Genomic DNA, 21891 nt, shown 5'->3' on the forward strand with positions numbered 1-21891 from the left:
AATGAAATATTTGAACAATATAAGATTCTTAAACGTGATAAATGTTATAATTACATTTGAATAATTATAATTGAATGAAAATGTTTAATTCAATCTTTATATGAGAATACAATGAAATTTCTCTTTTTTTATTTTTTCGATTATTTCATGATTATTAATCATCAGCTTATGACTTAATTAATTTTAATAATATTTCATGCTGATAGATTATGATATAAATAAATAAATAAATATATTTCTATATAAATAAATATATATTTCCATTGTTATGTTGTAAATTTTTATTAATAAAATAATGTTAATAATCAATTTTATTTATTTTTTATTTTATTGTTATTGTTGTTATTTTTAATCTATTTTTTGTCGACTATTATTTTAAAATAATTATTAAATAATACTACATCAATTAAACAATAACGAATTTTATAAAATACTTTAAATAATTAATATTTTATTATATTTATATTTATGTTTTTTTTTAATCGAACAAAACATTAAACTTCATCATATTTTCAGCTAATATAATTAAATGAAATATTTTAATTATTGTAATATTAAGTGGGACAAACTAGAGAAATGTGACATCTTTGAGAAATGTATAACGATCTAGTACCGGTATTAGGAAGAAGGTCACTCTCACATCTAATGCTTTTATTTGTAAAAGGAGAAATAGCATTTTAATGTAAAGATTTTAATATAAAGAATTATCTTATATAAATCTATATGATTAAAAGACTTATTAAAATCAAATAATTCTAATTTATAAATTAAATTACGAATTACATTAATGAATTATTCCTAATTTGTCAATATATTTTCATTTAAGAAATGTAATTATTTTATATACAACAAAATAATTAACTTACCATATTATTCTCTTTAATTTTTAATTGTATAAAAATATTTCCTTCCGTTATAAAATGAATACTCCGGGCGAGTTTAGAAATCTTTTTGCAATTAAAATATTTTTCGATCATATGTTGGCAATGATCAGTTCGTACATTGGTCACCCGCCGAAGTGGCGAGTTCTGATTGGTCGATTTGCTATTTGATTTAATGGCGTGGCAATTACCGCCGCTGTGGAAGGGGAACTAGATTCACAACGTTTAACTGTTTGTCGAGAGCTTGGTTTTTCGTCCTAACCTGTCGGTGTTACTTCGTCCGGATCGTAACATCGATTTTAACCGAGGAACGGTAGAGTTTATCGACGAGCACGTCGTATTTACAATTGTCGATCACATCTGGTGAACCGTCTGGTTCGCGTTGTAGCGATTTTTATTCGTGATTGGCCATTGCTCGCAGGACAACGCTTGAGAAGACGCGGCGATGATGGAAAGCTGAGAGTTACGGTTTTCATATCGTGCACGAGGTAGGAACAGATTTCGATGCGTAATTTAACAACTATATAGTGTTGTTTCGCATGAAAATTTGCAATTGGATTAACGTCAATTGTGATTGTTCCTGAGAATCGAATATGCTTTGTGAAGTGTCCACCTGTGAAAAAGAACGATACGAAATTGTGACGAAGATACAGGTTTAATTAAAATATTTACCAGTTTTGAAGAAGATTTGTGGACAAGAAAACAATTTGCAAAATTAAATATCGATAGCAATCTATATCACGTGTTAATGAATTTAATTATAAAATGTTTAACTCGTATGTTTTTCAATGATGAAATTTGGAAAATTTTGCGTATAAGTATTGGATTAAGAAAAACGTTGTATAAAAATATATATTGTATGTAGTAATTAATCTTTTAAATATAAAAAAAATTGTGTATCTTGATAAGTGTATTTTTTTCAATGTGACAAGTAAAATATATGTACTGCTAAAAAAGTGTGCGATCAATTGTATACATCATTTGATAAAAAAAAAAATATTATTCAAAAAGTAAATTTAAATATATTTACTGTGTTGTTCGTAAGATTTTTTTTTTTTTTTTTTACATTACAATTAATCATGGGATGAACTTTTAAACAGTGTTAAAAATCATGTAATAAATTTTGTTATTTAAATCATTTATATAAATTCTATTGCCATAACGTGTACAATAATCTAGCATAATAATTTAATTCGAATTTTGTGATTTGTGAAGTTGACATACTTTTATTTAGTGTATAATGAAGATTCAACATATATAAATATACATATAGGAGGATAAATAAACGCGGAACAATCTGCAGCTGGTCAGTAAAATTAACGATATATTTAAATGCAATAAATTGCAAAATTAATTAATATATATATATATACATATAGTATAAATATTTAAATTTTGATCTCGAAAATTATGCAGTTGATTAATTTTTTTGAATCAATAATTCTAATTTCTTATGAAAAATTATGTGAAAGTGTATCTATAAATTAAACGAAAAATCGGAAAATTAGTTCATTAAATCTGTGTAATACTACGATATACTTCTATCAATTTTTTCCGTATTAGAAAGTGTTACAGAATTACGAAAGCCATTTTCTATAGAGTCTAATAAAATATTATTTTTGTTATAATGTTTAAACTTTGAATATGCTTTCAACTGTACAGTGAGTGTAAAAAATATCCTTACAATGAACAATTGAAAGAAAATTTTGTGTAATTTGGTTTTTTAATAAACATTTATTAATTATAAACAATTCATAAATATTTCGTATTACGGCTTCATATTGATAATTAATCGAAATGAAACTTGGTGAGCTTTATATTCGAAATAAAATTCGAAGTACGCATTTTTAGAAATTTAAATTATGTATTGTGAAACAAAATATAAACATTTTTTTATTTCATTCATAAAAAATTTTCAGATAACCGAATTGTAATTCTTATCATGTAACAATTGAACAAACATGTAGATTATATTATTAAATGTTGCTTTTAATAAGATTTGTTGTATTTTAATGATTTTGAAAAAATAAAAAAAAATTAGTTTGCATATTCAATTTCGCGAATATTAATTGAATATTAGTTTAAATTGAAATTGTATATAATAAATAATTATTATCTGTATAATTCTTGAATTTGCGATTTTATATTTCAAATGTACGTCCATTTTCTAGACACACAAAGTTTCACTTCGGTCGGCCATGGATGCTTTTCGAAACACATCGGTAAAAAAAGAATCATATGTAGAACAAAGAATAAATGCTTTCATAAAAAATCCCTAAGAATAATTCCCTAAAATAAATTATTTGAAATATAAATACTTGTAAAATTACGCTCACTGTATCTTGATTAAAAATTTCATCATTTTAAAATTTGATCATCGATCTTTCATATTTCTAGACTTAGAATTATAATGACATAAAATTTATTTAGTATTCTTATAATTTTATTTTAAATTTTCTTTATATATATATGTGTGTGTGTGTGTATGTATACATGTATATATATATATATATTTTTTCATATAATAAATTAACTCGTATGTTTCTTAATTATTTGTCAAATTTACAACGTTGCGAGAAAGGTGTTCGAAAAAGATATGTATACACTCTCGCGCAGTACCATTCACTGAAAACCGGTTTCAATAACAGCCTTCTAAGAATTTTATCGAAACGACGATAAAATTATTTCATTTATAATTTTTACGTGACGCGTAAATGTTTTATAACCGCGGTTAAAGATCCAGCTGGTTTACGAATGTGACGTATGTCATTGGGTAAATAAAACATAAATAAATGCCACTTTCCTGTCCGAATCAAAAACGAGCTACAATTTAACGAAATTATTTACATCCCGTCGTATCGATTCTAAAAAAATAATTCCCGATCATTAATAGATACGTTCTAACTTCAGTTGTAATGGTTTCAAAATAATTTCAAACATGGATAACACATACGTGCAGTACACGTATATACGTATATACGTGAAACAGGATCTTCCGCGCGTGCTCGAAAGTGTCAGTGAACTCGGAATTCAGCCGCTAGGTAGCGGCTGTACACCCTACTGCATTTTCACCATATATGTTTATATACACGCGTGCTTTATATGTATATAAAGTATCATATCAGGCCACGCATCCTCAATAATTCGCGCGGCCAGCAAGGACGAACAAACTACTGGATAGATGTCATGCGAGACGGATGTAATTTCCGTTCACGCAGAGCCGGTCGAAGTGCAACGATAAAAACAGACTATCGTAATTACCGGTGTCCAATTTCAGACGTTTGCCTCTGCTCACATTACCCTCATACACTGCTAGCCGATCAAAAGTTGGTCCGTTTGTTTTGTACAGGTTATGTGTGTACGAGGGATGGAATGGAACGATAAATCAAGTTTTGAAATTGTAGATTGTATATACGGGATGTCGAATAAGTTATTTTCGAAAATTGTAGTGAGATTGTGATGGAGTTGATAAAATAAAGTAGATAAAATTTCTAGGTAGGTTTTTTTTGGATAAGTATCAAAGTGTAACATGTAACTTTTTTTTTTTTTTTTTTTTTTTTTTAAAGCAATTTTGATTTCATTCTGTGAACACATTTAAAAGAATTTGAAGAAACTCGAAATTACTTGACATGTCTATTTTAATATATTAAATGATTCCTTTAAAAATTGTTAAATGAATAATCAAGAATATTGAAAAGAGGTTAAAAAGAGGTTAATCTTTACTTTGTCTCTGATTTATTCTTCGATTGAATGAAAGAATAGCGTTTAAAAATCAGAATTTTTACGATTTATAATTAATTCTTCTGATTTTATTATAGCAATTTTTAGCTTTCACCGGAATATCTGAATCCTTCCACGGCCCCAATTATTTTATAATTTATTCCGAGAAGAAGCATATTCTTGAAACATTATACATTTATACACCGTGTATATATTAAAATTCATTAGACATTGTGCAATTGATTAATAAATAGCAACAATGGCGAAATACAATGTTGCTTAATGAATACTTCGTATATCGATAATTATCTTGTTTAATTCATTGACAAGCATGAAACTAATTGGACAAATAAATTATATTATAAATAATAATTTGCATAATACGTTCGATCGAGGAAATTTTCTATTATTACAATAAATTAATTAATTTCATAAAACGATTTCAAATTTACTTAATACAGTTTTACAAAAACGTATTTTATAAATTATTAATGCATTTAATATACAAATATATAAAATGTAAATAATCTTTAAAAAAAAAAAAAAAATTAAGATATTTCACATTAAAGGTTTTCATCATGTGAATCGATCTTAAACTTGATCTATCCCTTCATCCTTGTAATCCATCCATGGTGTAGTCATTTAACCGCAAGTAATATGGTGTATCTAATTTCTAAGAATAAAATAACTAAGGCATAGGGACGTGAAACTTACTGCAAAGGAATACTTTCCAAACTAGTTGAACTCGAGACGAAATTCGATTTACATTGAATTTCTTTCACAGAGAGTAAAAATTATTCTTGTTAAAAAAAAGGAAAAAAACGATTAATATGATTATCAGTGGGGGGATTCTATTCTTAAAAATAACCATGATTTAATCCAAGTTAAATATTTTCATTCTTTAACATATAAATTGAAAACATAAAAATTTTAAGATAATTAACACATTAAATACATATTATACGCTATTTTCATTCATAATATAAAGCAGTAATAAACGGGTGTTGTAATTACGATTTTCCACCAGATATGTGTATATCTGTGTATATCTTGCAACTTTACAAGGGGACGAGAGATATAATTAAGAGGGATTAAAAGGAGGGGAGGACAAATGGTCTAGGTACATCCTCCTGGAGGTCTGATGGCGTTCAGTTTTATATAGTTTCTTTGAGATATAGGAAACAAAAGCATATCATACGCGATTATGAACCCTTTGTTTTGCAAACACGTGTACGTTTAAATTAATATCCATCTGTGTTTATTAAAAATTATATCAATAAGAAGACAAGAAATATTAATGATAATTCATTCTGAATTGTAATTAAATAATTTAATAATGGACAATTGTTTAATTTTTTGAACGATTGAAAAAATTATTTTTATCTAGTTTGAATATATTTATTATTATATACTGCTAATATAATAAAAAGATTCCATTTCGTTTCAGTTATATTTATTATTTTCATTTTAAAGTTTTCATTGTAAAATTTGAATTTTAATTGTATTTATATCATTTGCATACTGGGAAAGGAATCTTTTATCTTTTCCATCCGCTCGTCTTCAGAGATAAGTCATTATGCAACAAGATTAAAAAAAAATCATAAGCGTAAATATTATTATAATCCCGATTACCGACTTTCACCGACACTTTGTACATCGCATTAGAAGCAACGATATTAAATTATTTCTCGGTTTTCTCTTTTGCGAAAAACAATTTTATTGCTTTTTAAACGATCATATCAAACGTTCGTGTCGTATCAAATAGTAGAAATCTGAGAGATTTGTATCATTACAGTTGAGTTAAAATTAATAACATTGAAAAATGGACAAAAAAGAAATAATAATAATAAGAAAAAAATAGAAGGAGAAATGAAATAGTGAAGTGATTTTAGAAATAAATAAATAAATAAATTTTACACATAAACTTTGTAATAACGATGATTGTTTATTTGCAGAGATGAATGGTACCAGACTTGGTAGGGGTCGAGGTGGCCGCCTTGCCGTGTACGTGGGTTGCGGGATGGTGGTCATACTCCTGGTGTTCCTCTACCGCGCCGCCACCTCAGAAATGGCCAGGCTTCAAGAGCTCAACGTCCAATGTTCTCATCAACAGGAGGCTCTTGCCGCTCAACTTCAAGGTATATACACAACGTACACGCGTATCCTCGAATTTGGACTTGATAAAAGAAATTCTGATCCGAATTTAAGTCGAATTTACAAATACGAATTTATTATATAAAAAAAAAAAAAAAAAATTACAATAAAATACATAGAATGAAATAACGAAATAATCATGACGAAGGAATATCACTATATTGAGAAAAAAAGAAAATGTAAAAATAAAATACGCGATACGTGAAGTTGTTTCCGTTGTCATTTTCAGTGATATTCGAATACAAAGTGAGGTTAGAAAAATCGTTGGCCGAGGAAAAGAGTTCGAACGCGGCTGTGAAACAGGAGCTTCAGCAACGAGCGTCCAGAGAGAAATCCCTCAGGGATAAGGACAGTATAGAGGCGATGCAGAGATTCAACTCTTTGCAACAAACGTACAAGTTGCTGCAGACAGAGCATCAGGATTTGAAGGAGGAATGCAAGAAACGGGACCAGCAAGCTTTAGAGGACACTAGTAAATTGGAGACAACATTGAGAGAGCTTCGTAGCCGGATTAGGCAGGCTAGGGAGGACAAGGAGAAGGCTTTGGAACATTTGAAGACCAAGTTCCTCGAGTTGGACACGCAGAAAAACGAATTGGAACAAAAGTACAATGACATGTTGAAAAATAACGAGGACACGGATAGCACGATTGAACATTTGAGGAAGGAGGTGATTCAATTGAAGCGCGAGCTGGACGAAGCTAAAGTAAATCAATTTTTCTCTATTACATGAATAATAATAATAAAAAAAAAACCTGATTATTTCTAAGAGATTGATTGACGGTATAACCTAACTTTTTTTTCCTTTCTCTTTCTCTCTCTCTCTCTCTCGGCAGAAATTATCACGCAAAGTTACTTCTCTTGGATCAAGCGTATCGAATCCGCAACCAATAGCCTCACAAGCGAGATCTGGGGAGGAAGAGAACGCAGAAAAATCTGTTGATCGGTCGCAAAAACAGCAGGTAAGTCCACCGACAAATGACGTTAAAAATCCGCAGCCATTGAACGCGCCAGTCGTTCAACAAACGATTGAGGATAATCTGCAATCGAACGAGCAACGAGTGAACGAGATGAACAACGTTCGATTCGCCCAGATGAATGGAAACATCGTCCCCGTGGGCCCCAACGAGATGAAGGAAGCTGAAGTGTTGCCGTTGCCGTACGATTTGCAAGAGAAACGGCAGGGAAAGGAGAATAATCAGCCTGTGATCGATGATAATCAAATTGAGAGCGATAAGATGATTGAGAGGGACGAGGATCGCAATGAGAATCGCAACGAGGAACAATTGAGACAGGTCATTCCACCGCCGAATCAGAACAATGAGAAATTCAGTGGGAAGAAGTCCTCTTCCAATTCACCTGCAAACGAAGTATCGCATGAAATTAACAAGAATCTTGATGACAAGAAGATTACCACGGATGCATCAGAAAGTAGGGTATCCTGGTTGAAGAAAAATGAACATTCTGATCTTAATAATGAAGTGATGGATAGGATAATTGGTCGGCAAACTTCTGAGAAAGTGGAGGAGAAGTTGGAAAAAGTTCAGAACAATGTTGATGGCATTTTGAATCAGATTTTGAGAATGATCTGAGAAATTAGGTTGGATTGAAAGATTCGCGGAGTTTTTGTTAGATTCTTTTTTTTTTTTTCAAGGGAATAGGTATGGATAATTGTATTTAATGGTTACTTCTTGGAGAAATGTCTTTTAGACACGTTAAAATTAATTTCCAGCTCATCTAATATGAGTGTTAACTCAGATCCTAGTTACTTTATTTCTTTTGAAATGAAAAAGCGTTTTTAAAATATGAATAAAATTCAAGATTATGTGATAAATTTTTAACGGTGAATTAATTGATATTTATTGCAAGAAAAAGAATTATTATATTGATTGTTGATATTGAAAATATATAACTAATTGAACAAATGTTTATATAGTTGTTCTAATAATTGTGACAAGCTATGAAAAACTTATTGGCTTGTGCAGATTAAGGAAAAGTGCCTTTAAAATGATTGCTGAGGAACTGAGTCTTTCTAGTGTAATATTTTTAGCAATATTTATACATGCACGTGATTTGCATGATTTGTACTTGGTGCTGTAGCTAGATAATTTCTTTAACTGATCCGTAAGATTTTAAAACGAATCACAAAATTAAGAAAAGCATTTTTTCCTTGAATATGAAATACAATGATCAACAAAATATGACAATATAATATAATAGGAAGTTTGAGAAATTTGCATGACAGAGTAATTTAATTATTAATTATTTAATAATACTGAGAAATTTTGCTAATTTTATTTATAATTGGTATTAATTATTATTATTATTATTATTATATATTATTATAACAAATGTTGAATTAAGATACAAAAAGTGAACAAATAAAAAGAACAACAAAATTGCTTCTAAGCCACTATAAACAACTATTTAATTCTAGTATTGTGAAATATGACGAATAAATATTGTGTATATTATATAGAAATATGAATTGAAATATGAATTGAAATTTTCTATCAGAAAAATCTATTTTCCTCTTTCAAATTTAGACAATCATAAACTTATAATATTGACATAGCAATACAAAAAAAATCCACTAACTCAAATTTAACTAATAATCTTATTTACATTCTTTTAATGGTTGAAGGTGTCTTAAGTATTAACATTCTTTTTTTTTTTTATGTAGATTTTTTTTGAATGAAGATGTTTCAAGTGCAATATCTTAGATATATAATGAAAGAATAAATGTCTAAGATCTGCCAAGAATGTTTTAGCAATTGTAAATGTCAAGTATTTTTTTTCTTTTTTTTATTTGTGTTATTTATATTTAGGAATTTGTATATGTAAATTGGAATGAATAATTGGGCTGTCAAGAAATGATATTCAATTTTAATTATCAAGTTTAATCGCGATGTTTCTTCAAGTTGAATTATTCAAGTTTGCATAAAATACGATTCTTCACTTGTTATAAGAAAAGATCAAATTTAATTTATTGACAGCTTAAGTGTAAAGAAAATATGAACGATTTTGCGTCATATTTTTCTTGAATGAATAAAAAAGAAAAAAAAATAAGATCACTCATGTACATATAGCTTGCAAGCTGTACTGAATGTGCCTGTATGTCTGTGTTAATCAATGCATTAATAAATTGTTATTATTTTGATCTGCTTGCATTTTTTCTGGCACCCTTGCACAAACCTAACGAGACTGATCTGCTTCATTGTTACTAGTTCGCTGTGAATTTTTTCAAATTCCTTTTTTTTTCTCTCTCTCTTTCTCTCTCTTTCTCTATCCAAGTATAGTCCATGCGATTAAACATTAGAATCTTTGGTGAGTTTGGTTTGAATTTTCTTTTGGTAGAATATCTTTTTTTCCTTATCTTTCTTTGAGTAAAAAAAAAAGTAGCAGTCAAACTAAAAGAGATAAATAATTTTTTAATATTTTGTTATACTTCGTTTTTTACATTTTTATCGATTAATATCGCAATTTAAAATTTTTTAATTAAATGATAAACGTTATCACGCTTTATCTACTTTTATTTCAATTGTAAAAAATTGCTTTAGTTTTTTCTTTTTTTTTTTTTTTTTGAAATAAAATCGTAACGTTTCTTAATTATTTACAAAGCGATTTTTTTTCTTTTTTTTATAAAAAAGCATGCTTTATGCAAAACGTTATTTTATTTATACGCTTTGATAATCTTGAAGAAAAAAGAAACAACTTTATTATACTTGCTTGCAATAGAAAGAAACAGGTAAGTTAATTTTGCTTATCACAATTGTATTCTGTCATTTGTTGTTTCTTTATTATTTAAATTAGCATTGTCACAAAAATTTTGCCTGTTTAATTATCCCTGATAGTAGAATTTATCGTAATTTATCGAAATTTCAATTTTCTCTTAAAACACTTTTATAATATAAAGCATTATGATAATCCAAATATTTTATCAAAGTACATCAAATAAAAAGCTGTCAATCTTATTAGAAATTACTTTGCATCACACTTTGCATCGTGGTAAAAAAAAAACCAAGAGAAATTAGAAGACTTGGTTCCCAGTCACATTTTTAAATAAATAAATAGTTAAATTAAAATTCATACCAACGACGTTGTATTAAGTTTTATCTGGAAATAATTAACAAATAAAAACTGATTATTAAAAGTTAACAATCTAATCTAGCCATTAAAAAATCAGATAAAATCAAATTCTATTATCATTAATTCCATTTTTGATTAGAATAAAATATAAAATCGAGTGAGGATAATTACATGAATAAATAAATTCTTTTAGAGCACGGTGACGACCAGCTTGATGAAGTCGATACCGGCTGTCAAACTGGAGACTTCAACGCCTGCAAACAGCGGTCCAAATCCGATGTCCACGTTCGCTGACAAGGCACTTCCGATCGCGAAACCGATCTTGAAATCCAAACTTCCGGTGGGCGTCCCTCCTATCCCGGTGATCATCGACCAGAAATTGGAGAATCACGACGAGGAGAAGCAAGACGAGGTGGCAAGAAAGAAGGAGGAACCCAACAAGAAGAACGGTGGCAACGTGGATAGCAAGGAGCAAGAAAATGGTGAAAATGGCAATCTGGATTCTCCATTTGAAGCTGTTCCAGCGAGAAGAGCGGATGAACAGGTTCCAGAGAGAAGAGGGAATGGTTGGTTCAACGTTGGCCCTGGTGTACAAGAGATTGGTGATGAATTGAATCACATCCGTTTGGCTGGGTATGTTTCTATTTATGTATAAAGAAAGAATGCAATAGCTTTCACTTGAATCTAATCTATTTTTTGAATGAATTTTTCAGTATGGATGGTGGTGGTGAACGAGTTGACGTTGGTGATGATCAGTATGAGGGTGTTGAGTATGACAAAGAACCTCAGCAAAAGGACAGTGATTTGAGATTGGTTGAGGGTGAAGATGAAGGTGAAGGTATAATATTGTATCATCAATTGTATAAATATTTGTTATTTTAAGTCTGTTATATATAAATTTATTGTTCAATGTTGTTTTCTGGTTGTTTTTTTAGATGAAGATGATCAGATAGACTATCCTCAGAATTTGAAACAGGATAAAAGGGAATGAAGAATTTTTCAACAAAAAGTATGAAGTGATGAATTAGAAAGATTTGGTTAAAAGAAGAAGAAAAAAGAAATGATGAAATCTCGTTCAAAAAAAAGCAATTATGGTACTAATTAACATCTATTATCAATTAATTCTTCATCTTGTCACTACTTAATCTGGCTGCTAATCTCCTTTTGAGAGAAGGAAGAAGATGAAGGAAGATTTTCAACGATAGATGCACCATTTTACTTTTTTTTTTTATATTTTTTCTCTCTCTCTCTTTTTTTTTTCCAAGGAAAATTCCATACGAAGATTTAGCCAAAAGATTTAGATAGTTTATACTCTATACAGATGCTATTTAAGAATCGCTGCTTGGTCAACGAGTAGATCGTATTTTTTATTCAAAAGCTTGTTGATTGGACCGAGCAGCGTGTCGATAGAAAGAAACAGACTGTATTTTTCTAGAATTAATTCTAAGATAAGAAAGATACGAGTTAAAGTTTCCACATGGCGAAAGAAATCTCTTGCAAAAATTCACTCTTTCATTAGCAGATAGAATAAAAAGAAAGGGAAAAAAAATATCCATTGTATATTGTATGAGAATTAAAAATTTGTAATGTTTGACAGATAACAATAATTTGTATAATGATTATTATTACAGTATTTCACAAAGAAAAATTTTTACACATAAGAAACTAATTTAATTTTGTGAAAATGTAAAGTTTCTTTTTAAATGTATTAGATTGATCACATATACAATTAATGTTTCCTAACAATAATCTAAAACAATCTAAAACAATATTTTAATTCAATAATATTTAATAATTTATTTTACAATTTAGAAATGTCATATGTTCTAATATTCACATCTAAGAAGTTTCCTGAAAGAAGGAAACAAGAATTGTTTCTTCTTTTCTCTCTTTAAATTAAAATTTAATCAATTATTATTTTATATCCAATTTAATTAATCACTTTGATTGAAATGTTAATGAATCGATGATAGATTATCAATTTGACCAATATGTAAGAAAATCACAACAAGTATTCTGCCAATGAAAGAGTCGATAAAACTCTCTTCAACGAACTACCTACGCGGTGTCGCGACTTAAATGCACTTAATACTTAAGCCGTCTCGTTGAACATTTTTAAATAGAAATTAACACCTGAATCAGCCGACAGTTCTTGTTGGAATCGTGCAATATGATCGGTACAAGGGTACACGTGATTTATTTATTGCCTATCAGCCGTCGTTTTGGCGCTAACAATCAAGACTTAACAGAATGAAAGGAGCTAAACTTTAAGGAATTTATTATGGATTTAGATTAATATTTGTTATGAGCGTAGATATATCTACTTGACACAGAGAAAAGTGATACAATATGTACATAAGAGTTTTTTCATAATAAAAAAATTGAAAAATCTTGGAATCTTAATTTTTTTCTTCTTACGTCTAACACTGTCCAAATCCATCCAAGGAAATATTAATTATCGAGTGAATAATGAAAAATAATTGTTAAAATTTCCCATTAAATTTAATGATGGAATAATTTGAATTATTTGAAGCATCTTGTGCGCATAAAAAAAAAAATGAGAGATTTTTCTGTTACATAAAAATGAATTTTATTGAGTATTTTACAGTGTGATTTTATGACCATGTTAATGCGTCTTCAAGAAATGAAATATTACCAAATAATCTGCAATGTCCCAATAACCTCTAACAGTGATACAAATATCTAAAAGGAAGCATTATCTTTTTCTTTTTTGCTCTAACTAAAAGAATTATGAATCGATGATTTATTATTAATTAATACAATTCTCCCTCTCCCTAATTTTGTCTTATATTTTATATAAATTATAAATATTCACTCTCTCATTTTATTGAAATATTTCTTTTCTATTTCAAAGATTATCAGTCTGATATTTATGGCTTGAACAAAGGAAAAGAAGAAATAGAATATTTTTTTTTATTTTTTAAAATGAACTTAATATTACATTAAATTATTCAAAAACTATCTGTATCGATAATATCTCTCCTTTGTTTACCATTCCAAAGTTTCCACTAAACTTTTCTGCTGTGAAAGTTATACAATGAGTCAGTCATCAACTTACATGTTATTTAATTAAGCATGTTAGCCGAGTAATTAACAAACTTCTTGTCGATGCGTCATCGATATTTTCACAACAAACTAAAAACAAATCCAACGTTTCATCGAACCTCGTGCTTAATTATCATTTGTAATTATCATTTTCTTCTTTGACATTTTTATAATATTATTATTATTAATTATTGTCAATTATTAAATAATCATTATTCAATATTTCCCTAATGCAAATGTATGGAATGTATACATACATGTATATTATGATTTTCATAATATTATTATACATGTATAAAGCATATATTTATTATAGAGACAGGAAAAATTGATTTACAAAAATAAATATCTCTTATTTATTAACTTATAAAACAATATATAACTTTAATAATTTAATAACTTAATGAATAAATATTAATTAACATTTTTGAATATATCAACTTTTGGGTTTACTTCGACCTCTGAGATCATCCAATGATGTTTCATAAACGCATTAACGTATCCTGTAACGTGGTACAGAGTGAGATAACTCTGTCACATTGCTCTAAGTTTATCTAACTTAAACGGCTCATAATACAGATATATGATATATTTCAGAGAGCAAAACAGAAAAATTGATTTTTTTTGCCTTATTTATTAATTTATAAACAATTAAGATTTCTTTTAAACGAGCAAATGTAACTTTAACTCTTTAACAATTTGATAAATAAATCTTAAATAAATCAATTTTTCTATTCTATTCTTCTATTTTTATTCTTTGTGTAAACGTATTAACGTTATCTTCTTAATCATCCAACTTAATATAAGAAAAGTCTCGACGATAATTTTCGAATATCAAATATTTTTACATTCACGTTTCGGCCTATAAAATCAATCGTTGAAGAATGAAAATGCATCGATAACGGGACATGAATGAATGAATGAATGAATGAAAGAAACGCGAATTCAACGCGGTTTGAAGAAAAAGTTTGAAGAATACGACGTTCGAGCGAACAGAATAGCGAAACTTTCCCACTTTATTTTGCATATCGGGCATCAGATGTTGTGCGGATCGAGCGACATTATGGAACAGATATTATCGTATGGAACGTGCTCGTGATTTTATTTGCCAATGAATCACCCGTACGTATACATATACACGTGTTACGCAACCCGTGATACTCGATACAGGACGATTGCGATTCTCGGAAGTGATTTGCATTCCGTCTGATCGACAACATTCAACCACCCGGTATGCTCGAGATAACGAGTAAGTAAGCGTTCGAGCGTTTCTCGAAATTATTTTCCAGAATGTATACATCTATTGTCTATGTATATATGTGTGTTTCTTTACAGGATCTAATGAAAAAAGAAACGGATACGTCGTTTAACAGTGATGTATTAGTGATCATATATTTTCTTTTTTTTTTATTTATTTATTTTTTTATTTATTTATTTATTTTTTTTTTATTTATTTATTTTTTTTTTATTAATTAAGAATTTCTCGAAATTATTTTCGAGAAATCTATTTATGATATATTTTTATTATTATTGTCGTTGCATTAGTGATCATATATTTTCTTCTTTATTTTTATTTATTTATTTATTTTTTTTTTATTAATTAAAAGTTTCTCGAAATTATTTTCCAGAATCTATTTATGATATATTTTTAGTAATGTCGTTTTATTATTGTCGTTGCATTAGTGATCATATATTTTCTTCTTTATTTTTATTTATTTATTTATTTTTTTATTAATTAAGAATTTATTCGAAATTATTTTCCAGGATCTATTTATTATTATTGTCGTTGCATTAGTGATCATATATTTTCTTTCTTTTTATTTATTCTTTTTTTTTATTAAGTAAACGAGTTTCTCGAAATTATTTTCTAGAATCTATTTATGTCTTTAAAAGATCTAATGAAAAAAGAAATGGATACGTCGTTTAACAGTGACATCTCTCTTCTGTTTCTATTTTTATTATTATTGTCGTTGCATCAGTGATCATATATTTTCTTCTTTCTTTTTATTTATTTATTTATTTTTTTTATTATTATTATTGTTGTTGTATTAGTGATCATATATTTTCTTTATTTTTATTTATTTATTTTTTTTTTATTAATTAAGAGTTTCTCGAAATTGTTTTCCAGAATCTATATATCTATTGTCGATATATATATATTTTTTTTTTCTTTAGAGGATCTAATGAAAAAAGAAACAGATACGTCGTACGTAACATTGACGTCTTTCTTCTGTTTCTATTTTTATTATTATTGTTGTTGTATAAGTGATCATACACTTCCTTCTTTGTTTTTTATTTCTATTATAAATTGCAAATCGTATAGAAGAGTTGTGATATGAAATAATTCGATGACAAAGTAAATATGAATTGAGCAATAACGTTAATAATATTTAATTCCTCTCTAAACAACGAAACTAAAAATAACAATTATTTAATTGTGAAGCTTTCCTCCTTCTTCAAACGTCAAACGAACGGAAGAAGACAAAGGTTCCTTTATTGGAAATGAGAAGTAAAATTCCTTCGTTATCGACTGACGAAAACAGAGCAAAAAAAGATGTGTCAAAATAAAAGAGAAAAGGTACTGAAAAACGACGAATAAAAATTTATATCCTTTCCTTGAAATACAAAACCGTGATGAGTCTGTGTATGTTGCATGTGCGTCTCGCATGGTTAAACTTCGACATAAATAAAACATGGAGAATTTTAAAACGCGACGCACGAGATGGAAAAAGAACTGAAAAGAAGAAGGTTACCGGCCAACTTCTTTGAAGGTTGTTCGCACGTGAATTGGTGAATGCGTGGACTTCTCTTGGTTGACAAGCCAGGTAATTGAGGCTGATTGTATTACACAAGGATGAGATCACACGTTGTTACGCTCCATATATATAGGTCGTATTCGATTAACGCGAAGGAAGTCGAATTATTATCGCGTTATACCAAACGTTCCGCGCGAATTACCGGTAAGAAAAACAAGAGACGTTCGAAGACTTCGAAGAAACGATTTCGAACGAATTCATCTCGATCTCTTTTTCTTTTTTTTTTTTCAATCAACAAGCAAAGCGAGATGTGTTATAATAATTAATTTTTCATTTAATTTCTCTTCTCCTTTGAATTTAAACAAACAAATTTAATCGCCAAAAAATCAGATAGGTTATGTTTAACCTTTGCAGAAACTTTTTTACGACACATGTTGCAGAGCTTGTCATTCAGTTTGCAACGTGAAAATTATGTATTCCGAGGGGAATTCCTTGAATTTAAAGGATCCTTCAAAGAGAAAAATTTAAATTAAACGAATCGACAACGTTGTTGTAACGAAAGATCCAAGAAAATAATTTCGAATCGATTGATTTTCTTTTACTACTTACTCGATATCTATCTTTAAAAAAATGTTAGCTTCGAGACGATTCTTAAGAATCTTTGCGGATACGAAGAGACGGAATATTGAAACGATAACCTTACAAGCGAAAGGTTGTGACTTCGCTGTGTTTCAGATTCTCGAAAATAACAGGGAAATTATTACTCATGGCAGATAACACAATCCTGACAAAATAACATATTAGATAATACGATAAATAACGCAGGGAGAAACTATAATTGGCTTCTTGTAATTGGTTTAACTCTCTCTAGTTTGATCTCTCTCTCTCTCTCTCTCTCTCTCTCTCTCTCTCTCTCTCTCTCTAAAATATAATCGAATTTCCAACGAATTTTCATCGCTTTTCCTTCTTCTTAAGAAATTAAAAGATTATGATTCGTCTCTTGTGTTTCATATCTCTTGATATTTTTTTTTTTCAAATAATATTTAATCGCAAAAGAATCATACGATTCTTTGTTATTTCTGCTTTGCTAGAAAATTAAAAGCATACGATGTATTCTATCTTTGTATTTTATTTTATATCCTCTTCTTTTTTTAATTGTAAAAAAAAAATCTTGGAATACTTGGAAAATCACGAGAATTCTCTTCTTCTATAAACTTGTGTATAAATTATTCGCGAATGAGAGAGAGAGAGAGAGAGAGAGAAAGAGAGAGAGAGAGAAAGATTAATCTGTATCCGTGCAATCTGTATTAAGATTTCAATGATTCATAACATTCTATTTTGAATTCACAGTTGAAATCATGTTCAATAACAAATTCTACAATTTATAATTTTAAAATATTTGTATTTTCTTCAATTATTTGTTTCGAAGAAACGAGGCGAGGAAAAAGATTAATCAAACATCTCAAAACATTAATTAGAATTAATTAATTAATCATGATTTGTTTCAATGGAAAGGGAAAAACAAATTAAATTACAAAATACCTCAAATCAAAACATCTCAAAACGCGGAATCAATTAATCATAATTTCTTCGATCGTGTAAATTACTTTATTGACCGTCGATGCACATGCAGCGTATCGAAAAAAAAAATTCTCTTAAATATGTATATATTTATATAAACTGTGCGTTCCTCGAAATTGATCGAAATTATTTCCCCGTGTCCTTGATTTTCTCGTTCCAACCAAGTACGTGTAAATATACAAAGTTGCACTCGTGGAATAAACGGTTTCAGTCCAGAGACAGTATCGTATCGTATTATTGACGTAAGATCCAGCTATCCCCACCACTTCTCCTCGTCGTCTGCCGGCCAAGGTATCAAAGTCTCTTGCGAACAAGTGGCCACGAACAGTCCGCTTCTCCCTTTCGAAAAGGTAAGACGCGACTTTCGATTCGCGCTCTTCGCGATCGAGATAGTTTCGTTTTGTTGTTGGAAAACCAGTCAACCTTGAATCTTTATTTCTCTCTCTCTCTTTCTCTTTTTGTATGGTGCATAAATTTCTTCTATAAGCTTCTTTATTTTCGACAATTGTGCGCAGTGATGATAACGATTGATATATATAAATATATACATTTGTCAATAGAAAAAAAAATATGGTTATCGTAGTGATAATTAATTAATAATTATTGTGATTAATATGATTATTAGAAATTTTTATAATATTGAAGAATTTTTATATAACATTTAGAATATTTGTCAATAGAAAAAAATATGGTTATCGTAGCGATAATTAATTAATAATTATTGTGATTAATATATTATTAGAAATTTGTCTCGAAATTTGATTCTTTCCTTCTTATCGTCCTTCGATAAACGAATAAATAAACAATACGAACGGATTTCGAATATACGCGATTTCTTCGAATCGTTTTGCTAATTTTCAATATATTTATATATATTCTTGTTTCTTCTTTCCAGAGTCAGCGAATGGTCACGAAAATGAAAGTGCTAATTTTCGCCGCTGTTGCGGTGTTCTGCGTCCAATCCGTGTTCACTGTCGACACACACGAGCACAATAAAGTCGTGTGTTACTGGAATACGACGGCCTTCGAGCGACAAGGTGAAATAACAAAATATTCCGTCGATGAGAAAAATTATTTTTATTTTTATTTTCAATAATTCTGCGCTTTCTTCCCCTTTTCTTTTTTCCCTTCGAAATCTTCGTCAATTTCGGATCGAATATATTTTTAGGGCCAGGAAAATTCCAATTGGACGACGTTCAGTCAGCTCTCTCTCTCTGCACGCACCTGATCTACGGATTCGCGGGCATCAACGCAGAGACTTTCGAAGTCGTTCCTCTGAAACCATCATTGGACACAGGAGTCGGATACTCTTACTACAAACTCGTCACTCAATTAAAGAGAACTTTCCCAAATCTGAAGATCTATCTCGGTATAGGTGGCAACGCCGATCCCGATGACGAGACTCATAAATATCTCGTTCTCGTGAGTGTATACACTTTATTTTTTTACGAAACGAAATTTGGTGAAAGTCACTGAATACATTCCTTTCTCCATTGAGGGAGAACAGACATTTTTCTCTATCATTTAATTTTATCAACTATTCAAATTTAATTAAAAAAAAAAAAAAAAAAAAAAAAAAAATACTAATAATAATAATAATAATATATTCGATTTATTCAGACCGAGACATCGCAATCGAGATCGAAATTCATCAACTCGGTGAATCGGCTCCTCAACGATTACGATTTCGACGGGATCGACCTGGCTTGGCAATTCCCACCCGCCAAAGTTAAGAAGGAGCGTGGCACGTTTGGATCGATCTGGCACGGGATCAAGAAGACGTTCGGCTACGGTAAATTCAAGGACGACAAAGAGGTGGAGCATCGCGACGGTTTCACCATCCTGGTCCGCGACTTGAAGGCCCAGCTCAGGCCAAGATTGAAGGATTTGACGATCGGTGTCCTACCTCACGTGAACAGCACTGGTGAATATCGATTTTATTTTTCTTTTTTCTTTTCGGATATTTATTCAAACAATATTAAGAGATTCGATCGAATTGATGAGATAATTCATTTTTCTAGTTTATTACGACGCGAGATTGTTGGCGCCCAATATCGATGCCGTCCACCTGTTCACTTTCGATCAAAAGACACCGGAACGTAATCCACGGGAAGGCGATTATCCGGCGCCCATCTACGAGAGTTACGGCCGTGTTCCTCAGGATAATGTAGATTCAACAGCCAGGTGAGCAATTTCATCATTTTTCCCTTCAAAAAAAACTAAAAAAAAAAATAGATTTTTCCAAGCTTTCTTAGTGTCCAAAATTTCTATATATAGAATAATATATATATATATATAGTTCAGAAAAAATATATATAATACGTAAAATATATAAAAATATATGGGCGAAGTATCGATTCCGTTTCAAGGTACTGGCTCGAGCACGGGACACCGGGTTCCAAGATCGTTGTTGGGATTCCAACGTACGCCCGTACGTGGAAGCTGACGTCGGAGAGTCAAATATCAGGAGTGCCGCCAATAGTTACCGACGGGCCGGGAGCTGAAGGGCCGCACACCAACACGCCAGGCCTTCTTTCGTACGCGGAAGTTTGCTCGAGGCTGACCGAATCTGCCGTGGGCCGTTTGAGGCGCGTCGGCGATCCGTCGAAGAAGTATGGCAGTTACGCGTACCAACCTTACAACGAGAACACAGGGGCGGATGGAATTTGGGTCGGTTACGAGGATCCCGACACGGCCGGGAACAAGGCTGCCTACGCAAAGGCGAAAGGTTTGGGCGGAGTCGCCATCTATGATTTGTCGTTGGACGATTTCCGCGGTGTCTGCACCGGGGACAAGTATCCTATAATAAGAGCCGCTAAGTATAAGCTGTAAAAAAGTTACTATAGAGAGATAATATATATATATATATATATGAAAATGTGGCTGATAAAGTTTGCAATTATTTTGAAAAATGTTTTTTTTCCTTGTTTTGTTTTGAGAAGATTTTTCCAGTCGAGTATTTTGCATTTTGCTTTTTTACATTTTATATCTCCAGACGTTATTTTATTGTTAAGTCGTTCGTCAAGTGTACGTTATCGTTTAAGATATTTTACTCGTGTTTTACATTACGATGGACGAGATGAGGGATGATTTGAAAAATAAAAAAAAAAAAGAGTGTTGTATTGGAAATTACGTATACGAGAATAAAGAATGAGATAATGAAAATAATCTTCGAGATTATCTTCTTGTTTTGTCGAATTTTTCCCGCCATATTGTGACTTGATCGGTTGATAAGGTAGTGTTCTAGGGTAGATAGATTAATGCACGTGTACATAGATATAATATATGTATATATATATATATATTTTTTTTTCTTCGTGCAGTCTATGAATTCGGATAAACACATTTGCTCGGGTGTGTATGAAAGGTTTCATTGTAAATGGACTAGATTCGTTAAATATATCAAACATTAGGAGTTATGGCACACGAGATACAACTAATCCATAGCCACTCTCATACATAGTAGAAACATATAACGTTCCTGAAATTTCGTGGTTACATTCATGGTTCTGCTTTCACTTTGTTCGTTCGAAACTTTCTTCGAAACTCGCGACAACGTTTTTTTTTTTTACCAAACACACGTGCACAAACGTTGGTACAGTGAACGGTATAGACATCTTTGTTTCATTTGGTTCCTGTGTTCCA

The 21891-nt window shown here is 30.1% G+C and overlaps 2 protein-coding genes across 8 annotated transcripts; both read left to right on the plus strand.

Annotated features, from left to right (window-relative positions):
• The first annotated feature begins 1082 nt into the window (after positions 1–1082).
• Positions 1083–12333, plus strand: LOC100578253 (Golgi integral membrane protein 4). 6 transcript variants are annotated; one of them, XM_006566823.3, is made up of 7 exons: positions 1083–1369; positions 6557–6739; positions 6985–7460; positions 7591–7716; positions 11037–11476; positions 11557–11681; positions 11779–12333. In XM_006566823.3, exons 2-7 carry the CDS (start codon positions 6559–6561, stop codon positions 11832–11834), a joined length of 1404 nt encoding a protein of 467 aa, XP_006566886.1. In that variant the 5' UTR covers positions 1083–1369; positions 6557–6558; the 3' UTR covers positions 11835–12333. The 6 variants fall into 6 exon arrangements, with proteins under 6 accessions (XP_006566886.1, XP_006566887.1, XP_006566888.1 ...); XM_006566824.3 differs by having other exon boundaries at positions 11557–11675; XM_006566825.3 differs by lacking the exons at positions 11037–11476; positions 11557–11681; positions 11779–12333 and adding an exon at positions 7849–9914.
• Positions 12334–18452: 6119 nt separating this feature from the next.
• LOC413324 (chitinase-like protein Idgf4) lies at positions 18453–21415 on the plus strand. 2 transcript variants are annotated; one of them, XM_016913528.2, is made up of 6 exons: positions 18453–18596; positions 19142–19283; positions 19415–19668; positions 19867–20170; positions 20268–20430; positions 20598–21415. In XM_016913528.2, exons 2-6 carry the CDS (start codon positions 19151–19153, stop codon positions 21076–21078), a joined length of 1335 nt encoding a protein of 444 aa, XP_016769017.1. In that variant the 5' UTR covers positions 18453–18596; positions 19142–19150; the 3' UTR covers positions 21079–21415. The 2 variants fall into 2 exon arrangements, with proteins under 2 accessions (XP_016769017.1, XP_016769016.1); XM_016913527.2 differs by lacking the exon at positions 18453–18596 and having other exon boundaries at positions 20616–21415.
• Positions 21416–21891: the final 476 nt, after the last annotated feature.

The sequence above is a fragment of the Apis mellifera genome, linkage group LG8 (assembly GCF_003254395.2).
Source record: "Apis mellifera strain DH4 linkage group LG8, Amel_HAv3.1, whole genome shotgun sequence".
NCBI classification, from domain to species: Eukaryota; Metazoa; Arthropoda; class Insecta; order Hymenoptera; family Apidae; genus Apis; species Apis mellifera.